The 20,465-nt window shown below is 43.1% G+C and overlaps 1 protein-coding gene and 1 pseudogene across 2 annotated transcripts in view; both read left to right on the top strand.

Moving 5' to 3' along the window:
* Positions 1-20,465, top strand: part of ANAPC7 (anaphase promoting complex subunit 7) — a 47,309-nt gene that overhangs the window by 6,095 nt on the left and 20,749 nt on the right. Inside the window, exons 3-12 of one of the 2 annotated variants that reach the window (XM_060028020.1) lie at positions 1,629-1,748; positions 6,301-6,412; positions 6,721-6,874; positions 7,600-7,742; positions 9,809-9,926; positions 10,780-10,976; positions 13,403-13,627; positions 14,489-14,639; positions 16,326-18,553; positions 19,493-19,590. In XM_060028020.1, coding sequence (XP_059884003.1) covers positions 1,629-1,748; positions 6,301-6,412; positions 6,721-6,874; positions 7,600-7,742; positions 9,809-9,926; positions 10,780-10,976; positions 13,403-13,627; positions 14,489-14,639; positions 16,326-16,515 — 1,410 coding nt within the window. In that variant the 3' untranslated portion in view covers positions 16,516-18,553; positions 19,493-19,590. Of the gene's footprint in view, positions 1-1,628; positions 1,749-6,300; positions 6,413-6,720; positions 6,875-7,599; positions 7,743-9,808; positions 9,927-10,779; positions 10,977-13,402; positions 13,628-14,488; positions 14,640-16,325; positions 19,051-19,492; positions 19,591-20,465 lie in introns of those variants that run through there. The other variant, XM_060028019.2, reaches the window with a different exon arrangement.
* LOC132436462 (cold-inducible RNA-binding protein pseudogene) lies at positions 3,704-5,775 on the top strand (annotated as a pseudogene).

Here is a 20,465-nt window from a genome sequence, read left to right as displayed (position 1 = left end):
TCCTCGGGCTCCAGGTGCACAGGCTTCAGAAGTTGTGGCTCGCGGGCTCCAGAGCAAAGGCTCAGTAGTTGTGGCGCATGGGCTTAGTTGCTCCACGGCATGTGGGATCTTCCCGGATCAGGGTTCGAATCCGTGTCCCCTGCATTGGCAGGCGGATTCTTAACCACTGGGGCACCAGGGAAGCCCAGAACCTTTGTTTTTGTTATTAAAGAGCTGATTGCCAGGAATTCTGTTTTCTGACACTGAATGGAAGTCATGTGTATTATCCACACAGACTCATTCATAGAAGTAGTTAACTCCTTTTTTAAAATTTATTTATTTATGGCTTTGTTGGGTCTTAGTTGCTGTGCGCAGGCTTTCTCTAGTTGCAGTGACTGGGGGCTATTCTTTGTTACGGTGAGCAGGCTTCTCATTGTGGTGGCTTCTCTTGTTGCAGAGCACGGGCTCTAGGCACGCGGGCTTCAGTAGTTGTGGCTCGCAGGCTCAGTAGTTGTGGCTCGCGGGCTTAGTTGCTCTGCAGCATGTGGAATCTTCCTGGTCCAGGGCTCGAACCCGTGTCCCCTGTATTGGCAGGCAGATTCTTAACCACCACGCCACCAGGGAAGGCCAGTAGTTAACTGTTTTTGAGCGCTCTGTATGCTTAGCACCATGCTGAACCTTCCATGTGAATCAAATACATTTAATCTTTAAAGAGTCTTTTAAAAAATTGACATACAATTCACAACATAAAATTCATAATTCAGTGGGTTTTAGTGTATTCACAGAATTGTACAACCATCAGTACTGTCTTAATTCCAGAATATTTTCATCACCCTAGAGAAACCTTCTGCCCTTTATCTCCCCAGTCCCTGGGAATCACTGACCTTTCTGCCTCTGTGGGTTTACCTATTCTGGACATTTTATATGAATGGAATTGTGCAATATGTGGCCTTTTGTGGCTGGCTTCCTTTACTTAGCATAATGGTTTCAAGGGTGATCCATGTTACAGCATGGAATAAAGAATCAGTTCTTTATTCCTTTTTATTGCAGAATAATATTCCATTGTATGGATATGCCATATTTTAACTGTTCATTAGTTGATGGGCATTTGAGTTGCTTCCGCTTTTTAAAATAATTAATTAATTAATTTTTATTTGGCTGTGTTGGGTCTTCCTTGCCGCACGTGGGCTTTCTCTAGTTGCGGTGAGCTGGGGCTACTCTTCGTTGTGGTGTGTGGGCTTCTTGTTGCCGTGGCTTCTCTTCTTGCAGAGCCTGGGCTCTAGGCGCATGGGCTCAGTACTTGTGGCTCGTGGACTCGAGTGCAGGCTCAGTAGTTGTGGCGCACAGGCTTAGTTGCTCTGCAGCATGTGGAATCTTCCTGGTCCAGGGCTCGAACCCCTGTCCCCAGCATTGACAGGTGGATTCTTAACCACTGCGCCACCAGGGAAGCCTTGTTTCCACTTTTTGTCTACTATTAATGCTGCTATGAACATTTGTATACAGGTTTTGTGTGGACATGTTTTCAGTTCTCTTGGCTGTATACATAAAAGCAGAATTGCTAGGTCATATGGTACTTATGTTTAACAATTTGAAGAACTGCTGTACTGTTGAAGTAATATTTTGAAGAGATGTTTTCATTTCCTCTTAAGTGTCTTCCATCTGAAATTGAAGTAAAGTACAAAATGGCTGAATGTTATACAATGCTAAAACAAGATAAAGATGCCATTGCTATTCTTGATGGGATCCCTTCAAGACAAAGAACTCCCAAAGTAAGTTGAATTAACAACTTGTTACATATTTTTCTCTTCCCCAGTCCTTCCAACCCTCTTCTGCCATGTTTTCAGGGATTCCATCTGAACATTTTATCCTTGTCTCTAATTGCCACTTTGTTCACCTGTTCTCCCTGTTTAGAGAGATGGAGGAGTGACTTTCTTATGAGACCGTGAAAATTCAGCTAATGAAAGTGGTAGCTGGAGAATAATATTACATATGTTTATTTTTTGGTGTTTCTTATTGTAGGAAATATGATTTGCAGTATACTTCCAGGTAGCAATAATACTTTTTAGAACCTCATTTTTTGCATTCTATAGGTATACGCATTTGATAGTGTGTGTTCCTTTCATTTTCAGAATTAAGACTACAAGATCCTTTTGTACGTTTGATTTGTCAACATATTATAATGTATAGAACACCTTCAACTGAAATCAAAAGTTCTGGTGTCTTGTCTGAGTGTAGGGCATTCAAGCTGTGTGCAGTGTGAACTTGGCACAAGTTAAAAATCTGGCTTTCCTTTTTTTTTCCTTACTGAGGATAATGGTACTTTCTCTGGTATAAGTTAAGTTCATGTATGTGAGAATACTTTTTAAAAGTACTATTCCATAAGGAGTATTATATTGGGCATCTCTGATTACAGGTTTTTTTGAAGTCCAGTTTAGAAAAACAATGAAAATCTTAGCTCTTAGGAGTAAATTCACATCAGTATTTAATATTCTTCATACTCTCATGTCACCTACCGTCCTCATTTCATTGAAAAACTGTTCTGTGCAGTGTGTGCTTAACAATAAGGAATTTTATAGGTATGATGTCTATGTACATCTTCCTGCCCTTAAAAGAAAAGGAATCATAACCAGTAGGGACCTGGTGTATTTAGTTAGTGTTTTTTCACCCAGGTGTTACTGAGTTTTAAAAGTAAATAATCAAACTTTATGAGAACGTGTTGAAGCATCTCCTCATGTTGAGGATTTATTTAATATTTTCTGAATTTTCAAAAGTAAGCTATTTCCTCAGTATATTTTATGGTGATAGCTGTTATTAAAAACATTTGTAAGTATATTATAGATTAACTTGTCTCATAGTAAGCTGGGCGCTCTATACTAAATTATGTTCTGGTACGCTATGAAAGTGTTACTCCAAGAATAATTTTTTTGTATATGTAAAGAGTGTCTTCTTTTGGAAAATGCTGTTTTGATTATAAACTTTGCATGGTACCTGTTCCTTATCTTATTGGAAATGTACCGTAATTTCTTCCTTGATGACTTGAGGGAGTTCAGGGACATTTTTTAAAATGAGTAATGGCAAAGAAGCTGAGCTTTGTATCCAGCACTTTGGTGTTTACAGCCATCATTTCAGGAGAGACCAGAGGAGTCCACATATGTTAGGAGTACATATCTTTCGTTCTTCATTCTGTAGAGCTGTTGTAGCCAGGAGCAAGCAAAGATGTGTGCCTCACACATAAACCTAGAATATTTACAGTTTTTCTTTCTTGTCCGTTAGGGAGTTAACTGGCTTCTCAGTCTGTGTAAAGAACAAGGAAGTGAGTCAAAATAAATGTTTGTTAATATATGGTAAACACCACCACACATTCTTTCACAATTTTAAAGGAAAATTCCAGTGTGAAATTATTATATCTTGGAAAATCTTCAACTTTTAAGAGAAACATACCAACAAACAATTTCTCACTCAGTTTTTAGAACACGATGACTGCTTGTGTTTATTACTGGTAGAATGTGGCTTTAATGATGCCCACAAGTAAGGATCTGTTTTAAAAAGAATTGACTTTCCTACTAGGTAGTACTCAAAACTCACTCTTTCAAAGTGTCAGGTAGTTTAAAGGGAATTTTAATATTTGTTGAGACAGATGGTCCGTCCGTTGTAGTTTGCTAATAATAAGCAGTCAAGAAAGGATATTAAATTTAATTCTTTTATTTTTTTCAAGTATTGACACCAGTACTGGAGTTTTCCTTTAAGTACCTTTTTTTGCATTTCAACATAGCCTAAAATGGAAAATCTGAGGCCAAATAAAAAATAGTTTTGAGTCACTTTGCACGTTAGTAGCTCGGGCCGTTGTGCCGTGCCATCTTCCCGCCTGTGCCAGGGACCTGCCCGACTCATTGGCCGCCATGGCATCACATGAAGGCAAGCTTTTCGTCGGAGGGCTGAGTTTTGACACCAACGAGCAGTCACTGGAGCAGGTCTTCTCAAAATATGGACAGATCTCAGAAGTGGTGGTCGTGAAAGACAGGGAGACCCAGCGATTGAGGGGCTTCGGGTTTGTCACCTTTGAGAACATCAACGATGCCAAGGACGCCATGATGGCCATGAACGGGAAGTCTGTGGATGGGGGGCAGATCTGGGTTGACCAGGCTGGCAAGTCGTCTGGTAACCAATCCCGCGGGTACCGAGTTGGCTCTGCTGGGGGCCAGGGCTTTTTCCGCGGGGGCCGAGGCCGGGGCCGTGGGTTCTCCAGAGGAGGAGGGGACCGCGGCTACAGAGGGAGCTGGTTCGAGTCCAGGAGTGGGGGCTATGGAGGCTCCAGAGACTACTACAGCAGCTGGAGTCAGGGTGGCAGCTGCGGTGACCGGAGCTCGGGCGGGTCCTACAGAGACAGCTGCAACAGTTATGCTACACACAACGAGTAAAAATCCTTCCTGCTCGAGATCGTCCTTCCAGTGGCCGTATATTTAAAGATTTTGGGAGCTCCGCTGAATCGTTAATGTGTAGTGATCACACGTCCTTGTACCCACTTTTGTAGTCTTACTGGTTCTGATCTTGTCAAACACAGCCTGACTACTTCTGGCCCCCAGATGGCCTTGTTACTACACTTTGCTTTTTAAGGAAGCGCTTTCCATTTTTAAGAGTCTTAAAAACGTTTTGAAGAGCACTTCCAGTTTTACGTTTACCATTTTACTGTGAGCCAAGAGGTTTTTTTCAGAAAATCACCAGGGGTTGTGAGAGTTTTGTTTTTTGTTTTCGGTTGTGTTGCTTTTTTTCTTTTTCTTTTCATTGGGGTCGGCCCCGTAAAGTTGGGTGCCCCGAGTCACTTCTCTTTGAGATTGAACAGACTCTGAATCTGCTCTTTGTCCGAAGCTGAGCAAGTTGTAGCTTTTTTCCAACTCGGTGTCATGTTTCTGAGTGTAGCGTGGTAGAACCGTGCAGGTGGCAGCAGAGCACCCGGGCTGCCCTGGCCTGGGCGTCCACCTGTCCTGTGGGACCCACAGTAGATTTGCAGACATCCCCGAGAGGTTCTTGAAAATGTGTATTTATATTGTCCTTTTTTGCCGGAAGACGTACACATGTCCCGTCAATGTTGTATCTGAAGGGGTGAAGGAATTCTTACAAGCAGTTTTCTTTGGCTTCATGAAGCCGATTAAAAGACCATCTGAATGAAAAAAAAAAGTTTTATTTCCAGTATCCATTATTGCATTGTTTGATTCAGTATGGATTAATGGCGTACTAGATTTTTATATACTATGAGTTCATAATTGGAACAGATGTTGATGTTCTTTATCTTCATAGTAATTTTTAGTAAGTGTCTGGCATACCAAGCTACAGATAATTGAGGAGATTGGGGATTGGCTTTTTTTTTCTTTTGTGCCCTCATGTTGACTGCTTCCTTAGGGTAATGATCTGGCAAACAATGTGTTCTATTTAATACCTATTAATTTTAAATAGGAAAATTGTGTTTTTGTCTTTGTACTATTAAGAATATTTATCCCTTCCCTGTAACTTCTATATTCTTTGGAACTTTTAGGTATTCTCAAATTTTCCCTGTTGCATTTTTAGGAAGGGTTTTTCTTTTTCTTTTTTTTTTCCTTAACTAGAGCTTTTCTGAGTTACATATTTGAATTGTGCTAAAAATGCATTCACTAGATTTAAATAGTGTAGCTGGTCTCAGGATCATCATCACCTCTAGAGGTCAGTTAGAGTTTGATTTTTGTAGCATTACTTTGATCAGTCAGACAGTACCTGTGGGTCAAAGCTTTAAGCATTAGAAAGGCTAGAGTCTAGCTGCTAGACCAATTGTCAGAGAGAAGCGAAGTGTTTTATTCTGTATCTGTCATTTCCTTTTTGGGGAAAATTCATCTGATCTTTTTTAATTAGCTGTGTTAAGAATTCCTCACTTTCTCATGCTGTGATATTAATTGCATTTAGAATATATAAACTTAAAAAATAAAATACGTAAACAAGCATTTTTAGGGTAGTTCATCTTCTGTCTTAAAAATCAAGGTAATTAGAATTCTGTAACATTTCTCAAATGAAGGTTACTTCCATTTCCAGAGGCAGCATCTTTGGTCCAGTATTTTTGGACCTTTTGGCTGGGTAAGTGAGAAGAATTTGGGGGGAAATGGGAGGACATAGGAAAAACAAAGTAGTAATTTCCTCTTTGGTTTGAAGAATGGGGTTGGGCTTTATTTCCACACAGCTTTGGGTAGATTTTCCAGTAAAAAGTAGAATAGCTGATAATAAAAATCAGGACTTATTGATGGTGGGATTTTGTTTTTAAATATATACTTACCTTATTGTCCTTTCTTTTCATTACAGATAAACATGATGCTGGCAAACCTGTACAAGAAGGCTGGTCAGGAGCGACCTTCAGTCACCAGCTATAAGGAAGTGCTGAGGCAGTGCCCATTAGCCCTTGATGCCATTCTAGGTACAGGTCATTCTCCCTGTTTTCATGGAGTGTTTACTCTCTAAGATAATCTTGGCTGTACATTAGAATAAGTTTATTTTTTTTAAAGTTGACCATGCTTCACCTCCAGAGAGTGAGTCAATAGGTTACTATTGCCGTGTATTCTTTCACTGATCAAGAAATACTGTAGTTGTTCTGTCATGTCCATCTTGCTTAGAATAGGGAAAGGGTTGCCTTATAACCTAGTGAAAGGGTAGCCTATTGCTTTTTGCATTGTAGAAGAAGGATGCTATGCCTCACCTTCTTTCTCCTACTTTTTGTTGGATTAGGTTTGCTGTCCCTTTCTGTAAAAGGTGCAGAGGTGGCATCAATGACGATGAACGTGATCCAGACCTTGCCTAACTTAGATTGGCTTTCTGTGTGGATCAAAGCGTATGCTTTTGTGCACGTTGGTGACAACTCGAGAGCAATCAATACCATCTGGTGAGAGCCACAAAGTTGATTCAGTATTCTTGGGGCCCTTATATGGGGGTTTTATGTATATAAATTAGCAAAACAGAAAAATGGATGCTTATCTGTTGGTATTACAGCCAATTGTCCCTAGGCTTTGCTAGTCTGTTAATGTACTGAATGGTCCCAGATGTAATAGTCTCTGTTAAATGTAAACTTGGACCAAGTTTAGCTCTGTACTTGCAAAAGTAGTAACCCTTGCAAAACAGACGGCCTTAGTGTGTCATACTTGAACCTGGAAGAACATCTTTTCGGATGCCCCAGAAGCATAGATTATTGCAGCATCTGACCTGGGTTGCCTCAGGACTGGGATTTTTCTTTCTAGTCAGGTAAAGTCCAAGGACAAGAGTGGGGTTTGTGTTAGGCAAAGTCATTTGGTTGAATAATAAGTAGCTGTCACTTTGAATGACATTACATTTAACACCGTATAGTATATGTTACTCTCTGAAAAACTGCAACCAGAAAGTTTCTAGGTAATGAGAGAGATTTCTGCTTTATTCTGTGTATTTACTATCCAGTCTTGTATAACTTTAAAAGCTCAGAATAAGAAAATCTAGTTACACTTTTTTTTTAGTCTTTCCTTGTGAAAAATCTTGTACATACATAAAAGAAAATAGTGCCCATATACCCATCACCCAGATTCAACAACTAAGAGGATTTACAATAGACTTTAAGGTTCATTGTTTAATATCTTAAAGTTCACTAGAGAAAAAGTCCTTATTGAGAGATAACGTGGACCTACTGGGAAGCTTGGCAGATCTGTACTTCAGAGCTGGAGACAATAAAAACTCTGTCCTCAAGTTTGAACAGGCACAGATGTTGGATCCTTATCTGATAAAAGGTAAGTAATTCTTGGGGCAGGATGGAGGTCTGTAGAGGGGCAAATCAGAAGATAGGGAGAAGATGTAACATGATCTTCTGATACAGTTTTTTGTAAAAAAATATTTTATAAAATTGATTAGAGTAGCCTTTTACCTTTTTTTTAGGCCTTGACAGTGTCTCTGACACTTGGGTAATTCCATTTTGAGCAGTTGTTTTTGCTTGAATTTAAGTGTCATCACCCCACAGATCATTATTTAGCTTTCTTTGTTTGGGGAGGGATCATAGCCCTTCCTTATGATTTACAGATTTATGATGTGCCTGACTGAGAATTTGGATGGCATCCCCAGGACCGTATATCCTTTTAGGGAATTTAGCTTTACTGTGTCCTTAAATGTAGTTAAAAAGGAGTAAGTGAACAGATACTAAGAAAGTGATCAGGTGGTTAAAGGAAGTAATTAGAAGTGAACAACAAAAAAATCATTGATTTAAAAGAAGATTGCTGCTGAAGGAGGTAAGCCACAGGGACTTCCAAAGGATGGCTGTTGGGTGAGTGGCAGTGAGTGAAGGGTAATGTGCGCAGGAATAGTAGGAAATAAGGTTGGATAGATAGGCTGAAGTCTGCTTGTAAAGGCCCCAAAAAGGTCATCAGAAAACATGGCCTTGTGACAATAAACGGTTTTGTAGACTCTTTTTTTTTCTTTTAATAAATTTATTTATTGATTTATTTTTGGTCGCATTGAGTCTTCGTTGCTGTTCACAGGCTTTCTCTAGTTGTGGCGAGCAGGGGCTACTGTTCGTTGTGGTGCACAGGCTTCTCATTGCGGTGGCTTCTCTTTGTGGAGCACAGGCTCTAGGCACGCAGGCTTCAGTAGCTGTGGCACACAGGCTCAGTAGTTGCGGCACATGGGCTTAGTTGCTCCACGGCATGTGGCATCTTCCCGGACCAGGGCTCGAACCTGTGTCCCCTGCATTGGCAGGCGGATTCTTAACCACTGTGCCACCAGGGAAATCCCAGTTTTGTAGAGTTGACAGAGCAGGGAGGGGAACTTCACAAGCATGTAGATGGGGAAACAGATCCAGAAAGATGAATTTGTTTGCCCAAGGTCCCCTCCTGCCCATTGTTATTCCTCTTCTTCAAATTGCCTGTGCCCATGATGAAAATGATGTTTTAGAAGTAGTAGCCCGGCAGTAGAGTCAGCATCTTGGAGTTAGAAGCTCAGACCCGAGTCCAGGGGCCAGCAGGGAGAGCTGCAGTAATCTTGGTTTGAGAGGCATTTTCTTTGGAATCTGAAGGAATATTAAGGAATGGAGGGGAATGGTGGTAAGAGATGGGTGACAGCGAGCTTGGGGCTTTTTTTTAATGGAACATGAGCGAAAATAAGGGGGGGGGGGTAGGGCTGGGGGATGATCTTAAATGAACTAGACTCCAGAAGGAACTAGATGCTTTTTCTAGAATAGGCTAACTTTTTCTGAGACCGTCATATTAAGTGTGTACTCCTGACTCTGTCTAGACCTGTTGGAAGAGAGAAGTTAATTTGATGCCTTTTTTGGGCCTTTTCTGGTTATGTGTTAGGATAGCTGTATTATCACACCACAGGATATAGGGACAAATAGTTCCTGAAAATAACAGGCTTTCAAATTGTGAGGTAGGTCCTTCTACTCTTTTTTTTTTTTTTTTTTTTTTTTACTTTTGGATGTGTTTTGTCTTTTTTTTTTGCGGTACGCGGCCCTCTCACTGTTGTGGCCTCTCCTGTTGCGGAGCACAGGCTCCGGACGCACAGGCTCAGTGGCCATGGCTCACGGGCCCAGCCGCTCCTCGGCATGTGGGATCTTCTTGGACCAGGGCACAAACCCGTGTCCCCTGCATCGGCAGGCGGACTCTCAACCACTGTGCCACCAGGGAAACCCTGTTTTGTCTTTTTAATAGTCATTCTGTAGGAAACTGGGAATGCTGGTGGGAGGAGCTCATGATGGTGGAGAGGGCTCAGACCTTGCTGGAGCTGGGGCCTCAGTGTGGACTCTGATGAAGGTTACACCTCCTTCAGAAAAGATGCCTGCTGCTTTAATGAGCCTCTTCCTTTGTAGGAATGGATGTATATGGCTACCTCCTGGCACGAGAAGGGCGGCTGGAGGATGTGGAGAACCTTGGCTGCCGCCTTTTCAATATTTCTGATCAACATGCGGAACCCTGGGTGGTCTCTGGGTATGTTTATGCACTCCCTTTTCTCCCCAGTTTTAGTAGATTCTTTAGGAAATTGTGGTTCCTCCTCAATAGAATATAGATTTGAAAGCTTTGGTTTAAGGGATAATCAAGACTTGGATTCAAATCATGGTCTGCCTGTGACTTTGGATACATCATTTACTTCTCTGAGTCTGTTTTCTCATTTGGAAAATGAGGATAATACCCCTGCTTTATGGGGTAGGTGTTTACTGAGATAGTGAATGTATCATGCTCAGCACTGCACCTGAACACGGGCAGCCATCAGTGAGCAGGCCAGGAACTGTGCTGCTGTTATTAACCTGGCTTTACAAATTCTCTGAATGTCTCTGACCTGATAACATACCCAGATTGTCAGGTTCTTTTTTTTTTTAATTTTATTATTATTTGGCTGTGTCGGGTCTTAGTTGCAGCTCATGGGCTCTTCGTTGCAGTGTGTGAGCTTCTCTAGTTGCAGCCTGTGGGCTCAGTAGTTGCGGTGCACGGGCTCTAGAGCATGCAGGCTTAGTTGTCCCGTGGTATGTGGGATCTTAGTTCCCCAACCAGGGATTGAACCCACGTCCCCTGCGTTGGAAGGCTGATTCTTAACCACTGGACCACCAGGGAAGTCCCCATCAGGTTCTTTTTTGTAATTTTTCCCTTCCGTATCAAGATTTCTCCCTTAAAAATAAATATTCAGTAGATTCTTGTTGTTCTGTTTTTTCACTAATATCTTAGGCTAAAGTTGTAAGGGGTTTGTAGTAAGGATCACGTAGAGGGCCTTTTCTCTGATTTTCCTTTTTGAAGAAGTTTCTTTATGGTCTTATCTCAGATAACTTTTGGTTGTTTTTTCCTCCAGGTGTCATAGCTTCTATAGCAAACGCTACTCCCGAGCCCTCTATTTAGGAGCCAAGGCCATTCAGCTGAACAGTAATAGTGTTCAAGCTTTGCTACTTAAGGGAGCAGCACTCAGAAACATGGGCAGAGTCCAAGAAGCAATAATCCACTTTCGGGAAGCTATACGTCTTGCACCTTGTCGCTTAGATTGTTATGAAGGTAAGATAAAAAATATAGATGAATGGTGTGGATCTGTAGATGTGGCGACAGCACTCAGATGGAAGGTTTTGTTGGGCCAGCAGTTTCCAAAGTTTGTTGTACATTGGAGTCCTCTGGGGGAACTTTGAAAAATCCTGATGCTAGGTCACTCCAGTACTGTTTAAGTCAGAATATTTGCTGTTGGGATATAGGCATCAGTACTCTTTTAAGATCACAGGTAATGCCATTGTGCAGACATATTTGGGAACCACTGCATTAGGCATTATAAATTCATTTATGGCCAGACTTTTCACTCCATACTTTAAATCCAGTTTTTTCATTTTTTGTTTCTGATTTTTGGTTAGGGTATAGTTGGGTTGGTTTTTTTTGTCATGTTTTGTTTCTCAAACGTGGCCCACTCATTAACGTGAGTTTCTCTGTGCTGGCACTGTGCTGGATTGCTTGGTACGTCTTTATTGGGTTTTTTTTTCTTCTTTTTTAAAATATTTATTTATGTATTTGGCTGTGCCAGGTCTTAGTTGCCGGGTGTGGGATCTTTATTTAGTTGCAGCATATGTGGGATCTGGTTCCCTGACCAGGGATCGAACCCGGGCCTGCATTGGGAGCGCAGAGTCTTAACCACTGGACCACCAGGGAAGTCCCTGTCTTTATTCTTTTTTACAATTGTCTTACCTTGGGCCAGAAATATTACTCATAGGGTAACTCAGTATCCATATGACAGTGTTGGTTGTGGGAACTGGTCAGTTCATTGTGACCTCTGGAGTAGGCATGATCAGGGTCAAACTTTGTTATGTACTATTTTAAGTTCGTGTGAACTGCCCCTAGGAGTTCAAAGCTATGCCAGCTTCAGCAGCATTTGGTGACTCAGTCGGAGACGTTAAAATAGATCTTACAAGATGCAGTTCCTCCAAAGCATATTTTTATAAGAATTTAAAAATAAACCCAGGAGTCTAGGAGTGATTTGCTCTTAACAGGAAGATGAGTTCAAATTTGAGAAATAAAATTTGGAAGTTGGTGTAAAGAACAAATCTGCTTAGATAGCCAGAGAACTATGCCTGTTGTGGATTTGTTCTTAAGAAACTGCAACAAACCAAGCTTTTGGTTTCAGATTAAATTCTTGATCCTGAAACTGTAGCTTCCCTAGCCTCCCAGCTGCTTTTATCACGCTAACTCCTGTCTGCTGTGTGCCTGTTTCACAAGAGCCTAGGAATGCAGCTAACTGCATTACCACAGTGAGTGGTTGGACACAGGATAGTTAGAGTTGTTCCCCAGTTGGCCAGTGAGGCTTTATGGGACGCCTTCACTCAAGCCACAATTTGGAAATTTGGATCAGGGAGACTTGGTTATGCCTTCTGGTGGTTCTTGCAGCCGCCAACCAAGCTTTCTTTACTGGTGAGGGCCCTGGATCAGTGAAGTGCATTCTTCACATTTCCCTCTGAATTTCCAGTGGGGCTTTAGCAGGAAAGTAAAACTATTCAGTAGGTAGTTACAACCAACCACCATATTCTGAATCCACCACGTTACCCTTAAGAGTTAGGTAATTTCTGGTTAAGTAACCATAGTGTGTGGTAGAATGTGCACATATATTATAAATGCCACTAGGGTGGAGGAGTATACAGAGAAAATCTGCCAGGGAGTGTGTGGGTTTGGGGTTTAAGCTGTTTTTCTGTTTTGATGAGTGCTTTGGACTAAAAAGTACCTCCTCTGTTCTCTTTGATTTCTTGGCATGAACAGTTGAGAGTTGACTGTACTTGAAATGTCCCCGTGGAGCATCTTGCTGTGGGTGTGGAAAGAGGCAGGAGCTGCCGATCTCAGTGTATTTGATCCATCTGATTAAGCCCTTTCCATCCAGTTTAGGGAAACCCTCAGCAAATGCTTCTTGAGATAACGTTTATGTTTCAAATGAGAAGGTCTTCCTTTCTCCTGAGGTTGCTCCCTAGGTCCTTTAGTTTTTAGAGCTGGACATTCGCTGTGGACTGTAGGAGCCCTCCCCCTTAAATGTAGGACTAAAGGTGACTGAGCACAGCTGGAAATTAACAGTTTGTTAAGAGGCAGCAAAACCTTGGGTTTTGTTGGAAACCTCCTCTTTCACAGTATGTTAATGTCACATTAGTTAGTGTCACATTCGTTCCTCTGACTTGCAGCTGGGCTGCCTACATGCTTTGGTTTACTTGTGCATGTTTGTTTCCTTCACTAACTGAAGGTGCCTTTGCGCTACAGGCTTTTTCCACGTCCGTCAAGTGCTCTGGGGAAGAGCACCTCTTAGCTGTTCCATCAACATACCCTTCAGTCTGATCTCACCATCAGACTTTTCCCTTGGCCTGCCCTTTGTTTTAAACTTTGAAGGTTTGTAATTTGGAAGGCTGTCAGATGGAAGCATGGCTTGGAATGGTAATGTGGTTGAACTTTGTGTTATATTTTTTCAGGTCTCATCGAATGTTACTTAGCCTCCAACAGTATTCGTGAAGCAATGGTAATGGCTAACAATGTTTACAAAACTCTAGGAGCAAATGCACAGACCCTTACCCTTTTAGCCACCGTTTGTCTTGAAGACCCAGTGACACAGGAGAAAGCCAAAACTCTATTAGATAAAGCCCTGACTCAAAGGCCGGACTACATTAAGGCTGTGGTGAAAAAAGCGGAACTGCTTAGTAAGTGTATCTTGTTTACTTCCCTGTTCGTAGTTAATTGTGTAAAACCTGATCTCAGTTGGATTCCCTAGTCCAGTTGGTTACAGATGACCAAACGGGTGTGTGCTTTTTTTTTTTTTTTTTTTTTTTTTTTTGTGGTATGCGGGCCTCTCACTGTTGTGGCCTCTCCCGTTGCGGAGCACAGGCTCTGGACGCGCAGCCTCGGCGGCCATGGCTCACGGGCCCAGCCGCTCCGCGGCATGTGGGATCCTCCCGGACCGGGGCACGAACCCATGTCCCCCGCATCGGCAGGCGGACCCTCAACGACTGCGCCACCAGGGAAGCCCTGGGTGTGTGCTTTTGCACTAGGTCTGAGCCCATGTGAATTGGTTTATATTTAGCACAACCAAATGTAATTGGCTTAGAATGACTTTTGTGGAGTGGCTCAAACCAGGTGTACTTGGTTAGTACCTATTCAGCTCACTTTGTCCTGAACTAATTTGGGCCGAATATAACTGGTTTTAACCAATTTGAACTGTTTTGACCCATCTTATGACTTCCCTTTTAGACTTGGTTTTTTAAGTCCTGATTTATGATGAACTGAGTTTAGGGTAGTTTAGCAAATAAAATCCATTTTGGCTTTTTATATGAACTTTGGTCGTGAGTAAGTTTTTAAAAATCAGAACTCAAACTGCAGAGTTCCTAATGGAATAAGAATTCAAACGACCTTGTTCTCACTTCCTGCCACACCACTGTTCTCTTGACATCTATAAATAGATGTTGGCTTGTGATCATTGTTGTGGTTTTGTGTATATGACTTGCGATGGGAATATATTTCGAAATGTTGTGTAAGTAGGAAAATGAGAGTCTTTTTCTTTTCAGGCAGAGAACAGAAATATGAAGATGGAATTGCTTTGCTGCGGAACGCACTAGCTAATCAGAGTGACTGTGTCCTGCATCGGATCCTAGGAGATTTCCTTGTAGCTGTCAATGAGTATCAGGAAGCAATGGACCAGTATAGTATAGCACTAAGGTAGGCACTTAGCCTCCCATGGGGGGAAGGTCATTGAGGGGTAGAGGAAGCAGGGAACAATGTAACAGGAGTTCTGGAAACACACACACTTTGTGCCCATGGTTGAAAACAGTAATAATAGTAATGGTAGAGTTGTTTGTAAATTTATGACTTCTAAAGTCTTTTCTTTAACTGATATTAATATTAAAGAACTGTTTCACTCATAACCAGCCACACCACTATAACATCTGTTTTCATTTGTGTAGATCATCTTCCTGGCCTTGCCAACACATATACGTATTTTTATAGGGTTATACGTAGTATATATTTTATATTCTGCTTTTTCAATCAACGTATTGTAAGTACTTTCCCATGTTTCTACCTACTGTAGTAGTTAAGAACTTAAGCTCTGAAGAATACTACCTTTACTACCTGTTATCTTGGGCAAGTTACTAACAGATTTCCTTGTCTATATCTACCTTATTAGGTATTAAATGATTAAACGAGGATTAAATGATTATTCCGTGTAAAGCTCTTAGCACTGTGCCTGGTATATAGTAAATACTAAATAAATAGTGGTATTCTTACTGCTTAATACAGAAGTGATTTCTTTGAGGGTCGTCTGTGTGTCTATAAAGTTATGGTGGAGGCCTGTCTTTAATCGAGTCTGATCACATCTATTTACTTGTTCAGCAGTTAAGCACCACTCATGTGCCTGGCATCTCAGTAAACACTGGGGATGCTGTGATTCCGGGAGCTCTCAGTCTCAGACGTGCAGACTGATAGATACCATGTGCTAAGTGCTTTCAAAGCAGTCTCTAGAAGGCAGGGTGGGAGTGCAGAGGGTGGGGAGCGCTGCGTGTGGGTGAGAGCTGTATGGAAGGTTTCAGAGAATAGGAGATGTTACAGTCAATCTACAGTTATATAAGTAGGAACAGGATTCCAACATGGGTTTCATTTGCTTTTTGGAAACCCAGAAGCAAATGTGAAAATAAAATATAGAAGCGGAATTTGCTAGAGATTGGACACCGGCTGGCCTCAGTGATGGTCACAAAGGCAAGAGGAGAGATTGCTTAGGAACCAAGTAAATAAATGTTCTGGACCCTCTGAATTTTGAGGGTTTTGGCATGCACAATACTCTTAGCTGCTACAGTCAAATGCCCGGGTTGGGTAGCTTTGGGTCCTGGGGTCTAACCTAGGAGTTGACAAATCTGTTCCATGGTAAGCATGATGATTTTGGTTGACTACTGAAATGCTGATATGTTTAATTATATCATAAGAATATGGAACAGTTTTACTCACAGAAAAATAAGTATTTTTTGTAAACTTGTAACTTAAAAACCTAATACTGTTAAATTATATTTGAATTTTTCTGTTAATGGTTGTTTGCTACTTTTTCATTTGTGTTATCTAGTATCTTCCTCTAGCAGAATGCTAGGGGTATTAAGTGTGAAAAGGTTTAAGAAATAAATGGAGAAAACTCAAATTGAGAATTCTAAAACTTAGGACAAGATGCCTTTTTTCACTTCTAGTGGTGGACTCCCTCGATCTTCCCTATGGAACTGGAGTTGTTTGGAGAGGCCAGGCATTAGCAGTTTCTCTGTGACTGGGTGGTCATTTCACTGCTGTGCCAGGGAGAGATGACGCATCAGCCAGCAAGAAGCAAGGCAGAGATTCAGGCCTCTCCTTTGTTTTGTTGTCCCCTAGTTTGGACCCCAATGACCAGAAGTCTCTAGAGGGGATGCAGAAGATGGAGAAGGAGGAGAGTCCCACGGATGCCACTCAGGAGGAGGATGTGGACGACATGGAAGGGAGTGGGGAAGAAGGGGACCTGGAGGGCAGCGACAGTGAGGCGGCCCAGTGGGCTGACCAGGAGCAGTGGTTCGGCATGCAGTGAGGCAGGCACAGCTCCGTGGCCACACTGGCCTGCCCCGCTCTGAGCACTTCCATGGACTGAAGGAACCTGTAGGAGCCCGCTCTCTGGGAGGACAATGATTCAGCATGTGATTGCAGCAGGGGTCTCTGCCCCTTGCTCCGTATTTCTAGTAGTGACTTCATTTTTAAAAACTGAGCCTGACCAACCTTCCATATATCTCCATCCTCCTCTGCTCCTGTCAGGGAGGACCAAGTGAGCACTCAGAGGCCCGTGGACATGTCGGGGCTTCTGGGACAGAGTGCTTTTTATAGAACTAACTTCTAAATCTGAAAGCTCGAGGAATAGAAAGTCTTTTGTCTGTGATGTTGTGGATGGGTTTAAAGGAGCGACCTGTTCCCCAGAGCAAGAGTGTCATCTCCCAGCAGCAGCATGGACTGGCCCTTTCAGAGAGGGTTTCCTGTCCCAGAAATCATTATCCTGGGTTGTCCAAACTTCCCTAGTAACCTTGCTTCTTTCTGCAATGTTAGTAATGCCTTAAGCTGACAGTTGCTGTTTTGCAGAACAGTTTTCCTATTTGCTAATCTGGTAACTTGCCTATGAGCCTGGGCCGAATCTGAGAAACAAGTGTGACCTAGAGCATGAACAGAGGCACAGTTGGGGTAATTAATAAAACTGTTTTTTGTACAGTAATGATGTTGGGTTGGTCAGAATGGAAGCCCTTTATAGATTCTTTTTTTTGGTCTCTTATTTACAGTGCATTGATTCAGCTCTAGAATTATTTGCCATAAATAGACTCTCTTTTTCCCAGGGAAAGGATTGGGAGGAAAGGGAGCTGGGAGGATTGGGAACCTCAGGTAATACTGAGCTGGTTCATCCATTCGCATTTTTGATTGGTAAATTCCTGGGGAGAGTCTTTGGCCAGATTTTAGACTGGGTCTGCCTATCTCTGTCAGGGGCGCTGAGGTCGGTGTCTGGTTTCAGCATTCTATTGTGGGGTCAGCAGGGGGCTCATTCCCTGGGCTCGGGTGCTGGGAGACTACCCACCCTCTCCCCCTTGTTTAATATGTGATGTTTTTGGAGGTGAAGGTAGTGGGGGGTGTCACAGCTAACCCCAAATTCTCATCAAAATAAAATTAGCCAAAGGTGGTACAAAATGGGAATTTGACATAAATGGAAAGTTCTGTCTTAATGTGTAAAAACATAGAGTGTACAATAGTTTAGGAGCTTAGAACATCTGATAACTGCAATTTAAAGTGGGCAAAAGGTTACTGTTAAAGTATCTTTCAGTATGAGAACCAAAGCTTGGGCAGCATCATTTGATGGAGCAGTTTTTAAAGAGCCCAGCAGGCAGTTGGAGTCATGCCAGGTGAATGTGTGGCCCAGAGAAGACACTGCTCATTTGTGCTCGCTGCAGGATGCAGGCTCGTGTCCTTCCTCAGCTCGCCTCTGAGCATCCATGATCAGTTAGTGCTTTGGGAGAAAAGGTGAAATCTCTCCTCTGGGGAGGAAGCCCAGCCACACCCTCCTGACCTTGTTTCTGCATGTCAGGCTCATCACCATGAGCCCTGAGATTCTCTCAGGATCAGTCTGTGCCTTGGAACCCACACCTGTGCACCGCCTTCCATCAGCAGCCTCACGTTCCTCCCCTTTCATCTCTGCTGGGAGCCCCTGGATCAGTCTGGCCTGTCCATCCCAGCAACACCCTGCACTGGATTCCTCAGGCCCTCACACCTGCAGCTCCAGTATTTCCATCTCGGCAGTGCTGGGGTGACAACTGGGTTGAAGTGACAACTGAAACTATTTTTAGAGCACCTGACATAGGATTGAAAACACTCTCAGTTTACGTCAGAGAATCAGAGGAGTTTGAGTTGGAGGGTGCTGAAGCGCTTCCCTGCCAGTCACTTGCTCTCATAAACAGAAAACCTCATGAGAGTGAGGAGCCCCAGGAAGCAGGGGCACAATCAGGCTGACCAGCTCTGTCGCTGTCCCACTGATCCACTTGCAAGAGACCAAGCAACCTTATAAGTGATGCCCTTCCACATGCCTGCAGTCACCACAGGTACCTTTTGCTGTCTGGATTTTCGCACAGCCAATGTGGAGATGTTTTAATTGATGCTTGTCATTCCTCCTGGCTCCTTCCAGATTGTTTGAAGCATAGGTTTGGAATCAGACTGGGTTGGGTTCTAAAAGTCTCAGCTCACCTGTTAGTGCTGTGGGTCAGGGGCCAGGTGGTTAGCCTCCACGTTCTGGGCTCCCTCATCCTCCTCTGGACTGAAGACTGAGTGATCCTGTGAGGAGTTCAGCATGGTCCCCATTGGGAACATTATCGCCATCACAAGGGTAATGGAGATCCCAGTTCTTTCCTGGGGAACTGGGGACTGGTGGTATCACTCTGAAGACTTCTTGCTCTTCTCTCCTGGAGGTCCCTCTGCTGAGCAGGGAGGCAGGGTCCTAAGGAAGGTGTTCCAGGCCCTCCACCTTGGCCCTTCACCCTTCACTTCTGAACCCATGCTGTGTGCCAGGGACCTGGCAGATGTGACCCCTACAGAGCTTATGTCAGGAGTGCTCCTTGCCAGCCTTAGTTTGGAGGCCACACTCCTGCCTCTGAATTCTTTCCCAGAGAATGAGGCCAGCTTTTGCCTGAATCTGTAATTCTGAAACTTGATTATGCTTCTCAGTGATACAGATCTCTAGGCTGGACACCAAACTTTAATCAAAGTCTGGGCCCTGGGCCCAAGACTCTGCATCTTTAATCCCATCCCAATTTACTATTCTGATGCAGGTGTTCCCTGGTCCAAATATTGAGAAACCTGGGAGAAGGGTTTGAGGGCCCCAGAAGTTGCAGGCCTGACCTTAGAGGGCCCCTGGGGACCTCACTCTGTAGTTGCCTGTGGGTGGGGCAACTCCCATGACCAGGCCTCTTGAGCCCATGCCCAGGCCTGCTTGCTGACCCCGAAGCCATGGGCACTGACTGCTGCATTCTCTCTGCTGACAATAGGCAGTGAGGCCTGACTCAAGAACCTCACTTCAGCGTCCAGGGACAGCAGCCATGACCAGGCCTGCCAGGAATCCCTGGCACTGGGAGGGCCTGTTGAGGTAAGTACCTTACTAAGGTTTTCCACTTCCCCCAGGAGCTTCCCTGCCCTGGGGCAGTGGAAGGGGGTACCAGTCATGGGCCACAGAGGGCAGGCTTTTATTGTCTAGACGCTCTGACCTGCCCTGGCTACACCTGGGCCTCCACCATTTGGGGCCAGGGTGTGTGCAAGATGTCAGTTGTTGCCATCACAGAACATGTTACTTATTTCACAAACTACATGGTACCAGCAACACCAGGAAAAGCCGGAAGATCACGTAAGTCTCCTTAGCAGCCGTTAGAAGAAAACAGTTTAAAAATAACCAAGTACCCTCATGCATTGCTGGTGGGAAGATAAAATAATATAGCTGCTGTGGAAAACAGTCTGGCAGTTCTTCAAAAATTTAAACATTTGCCATATGAACCAGCAATTCCACTTCTGGGTATATACCCAAAAGAATTGAAGCAGGGTCTCAGATGCTTGCATACCTGTGTTCATAGCAACACTATTCACAATGGAAATAACCCAAATGTCCATTGTTGGATGAATGGACAAACAAAATATAGTATATCCATACAAAGGAATATTATTCAACCTTAAAAAGGAAGGAAATCCTGCCACATGTTAACAATATGGATAAACCTTAAGGACATTTCGCTAAGTGAAATAAGCCAGTCACTAAAGGACAGTAGAATGATTCTGCTTATGAGACCCCTAGAGGAGTCCGATTCAGAGAGACAAAGTAGAATGGTGGTTACCAGGGCCTGGAAGGAGGGGGAATGGGGAGTTTAATGAGTACAAGTTTGGAATGTTGAAAAAACTGGAGATGGATGGTGGTGATGGTTGCATAACAAACTACTTAAAAATGGTTAAGATGGTTAAAAATGGTTAAGCTGG

The sequence above is a fragment of the Delphinus delphis genome, chromosome 13 (genome assembly GCF_949987515.2).
Source record: "Delphinus delphis chromosome 13, mDelDel1.2, whole genome shotgun sequence".
Classification (NCBI taxonomy): Eukaryota; Metazoa; Chordata; class Mammalia; order Artiodactyla; family Delphinidae; genus Delphinus; species Delphinus delphis.
The sequence above is the reverse complement of the archived record's forward strand: the minus strand, read 5'-3'. Positions and strand labels throughout refer to the sequence as shown.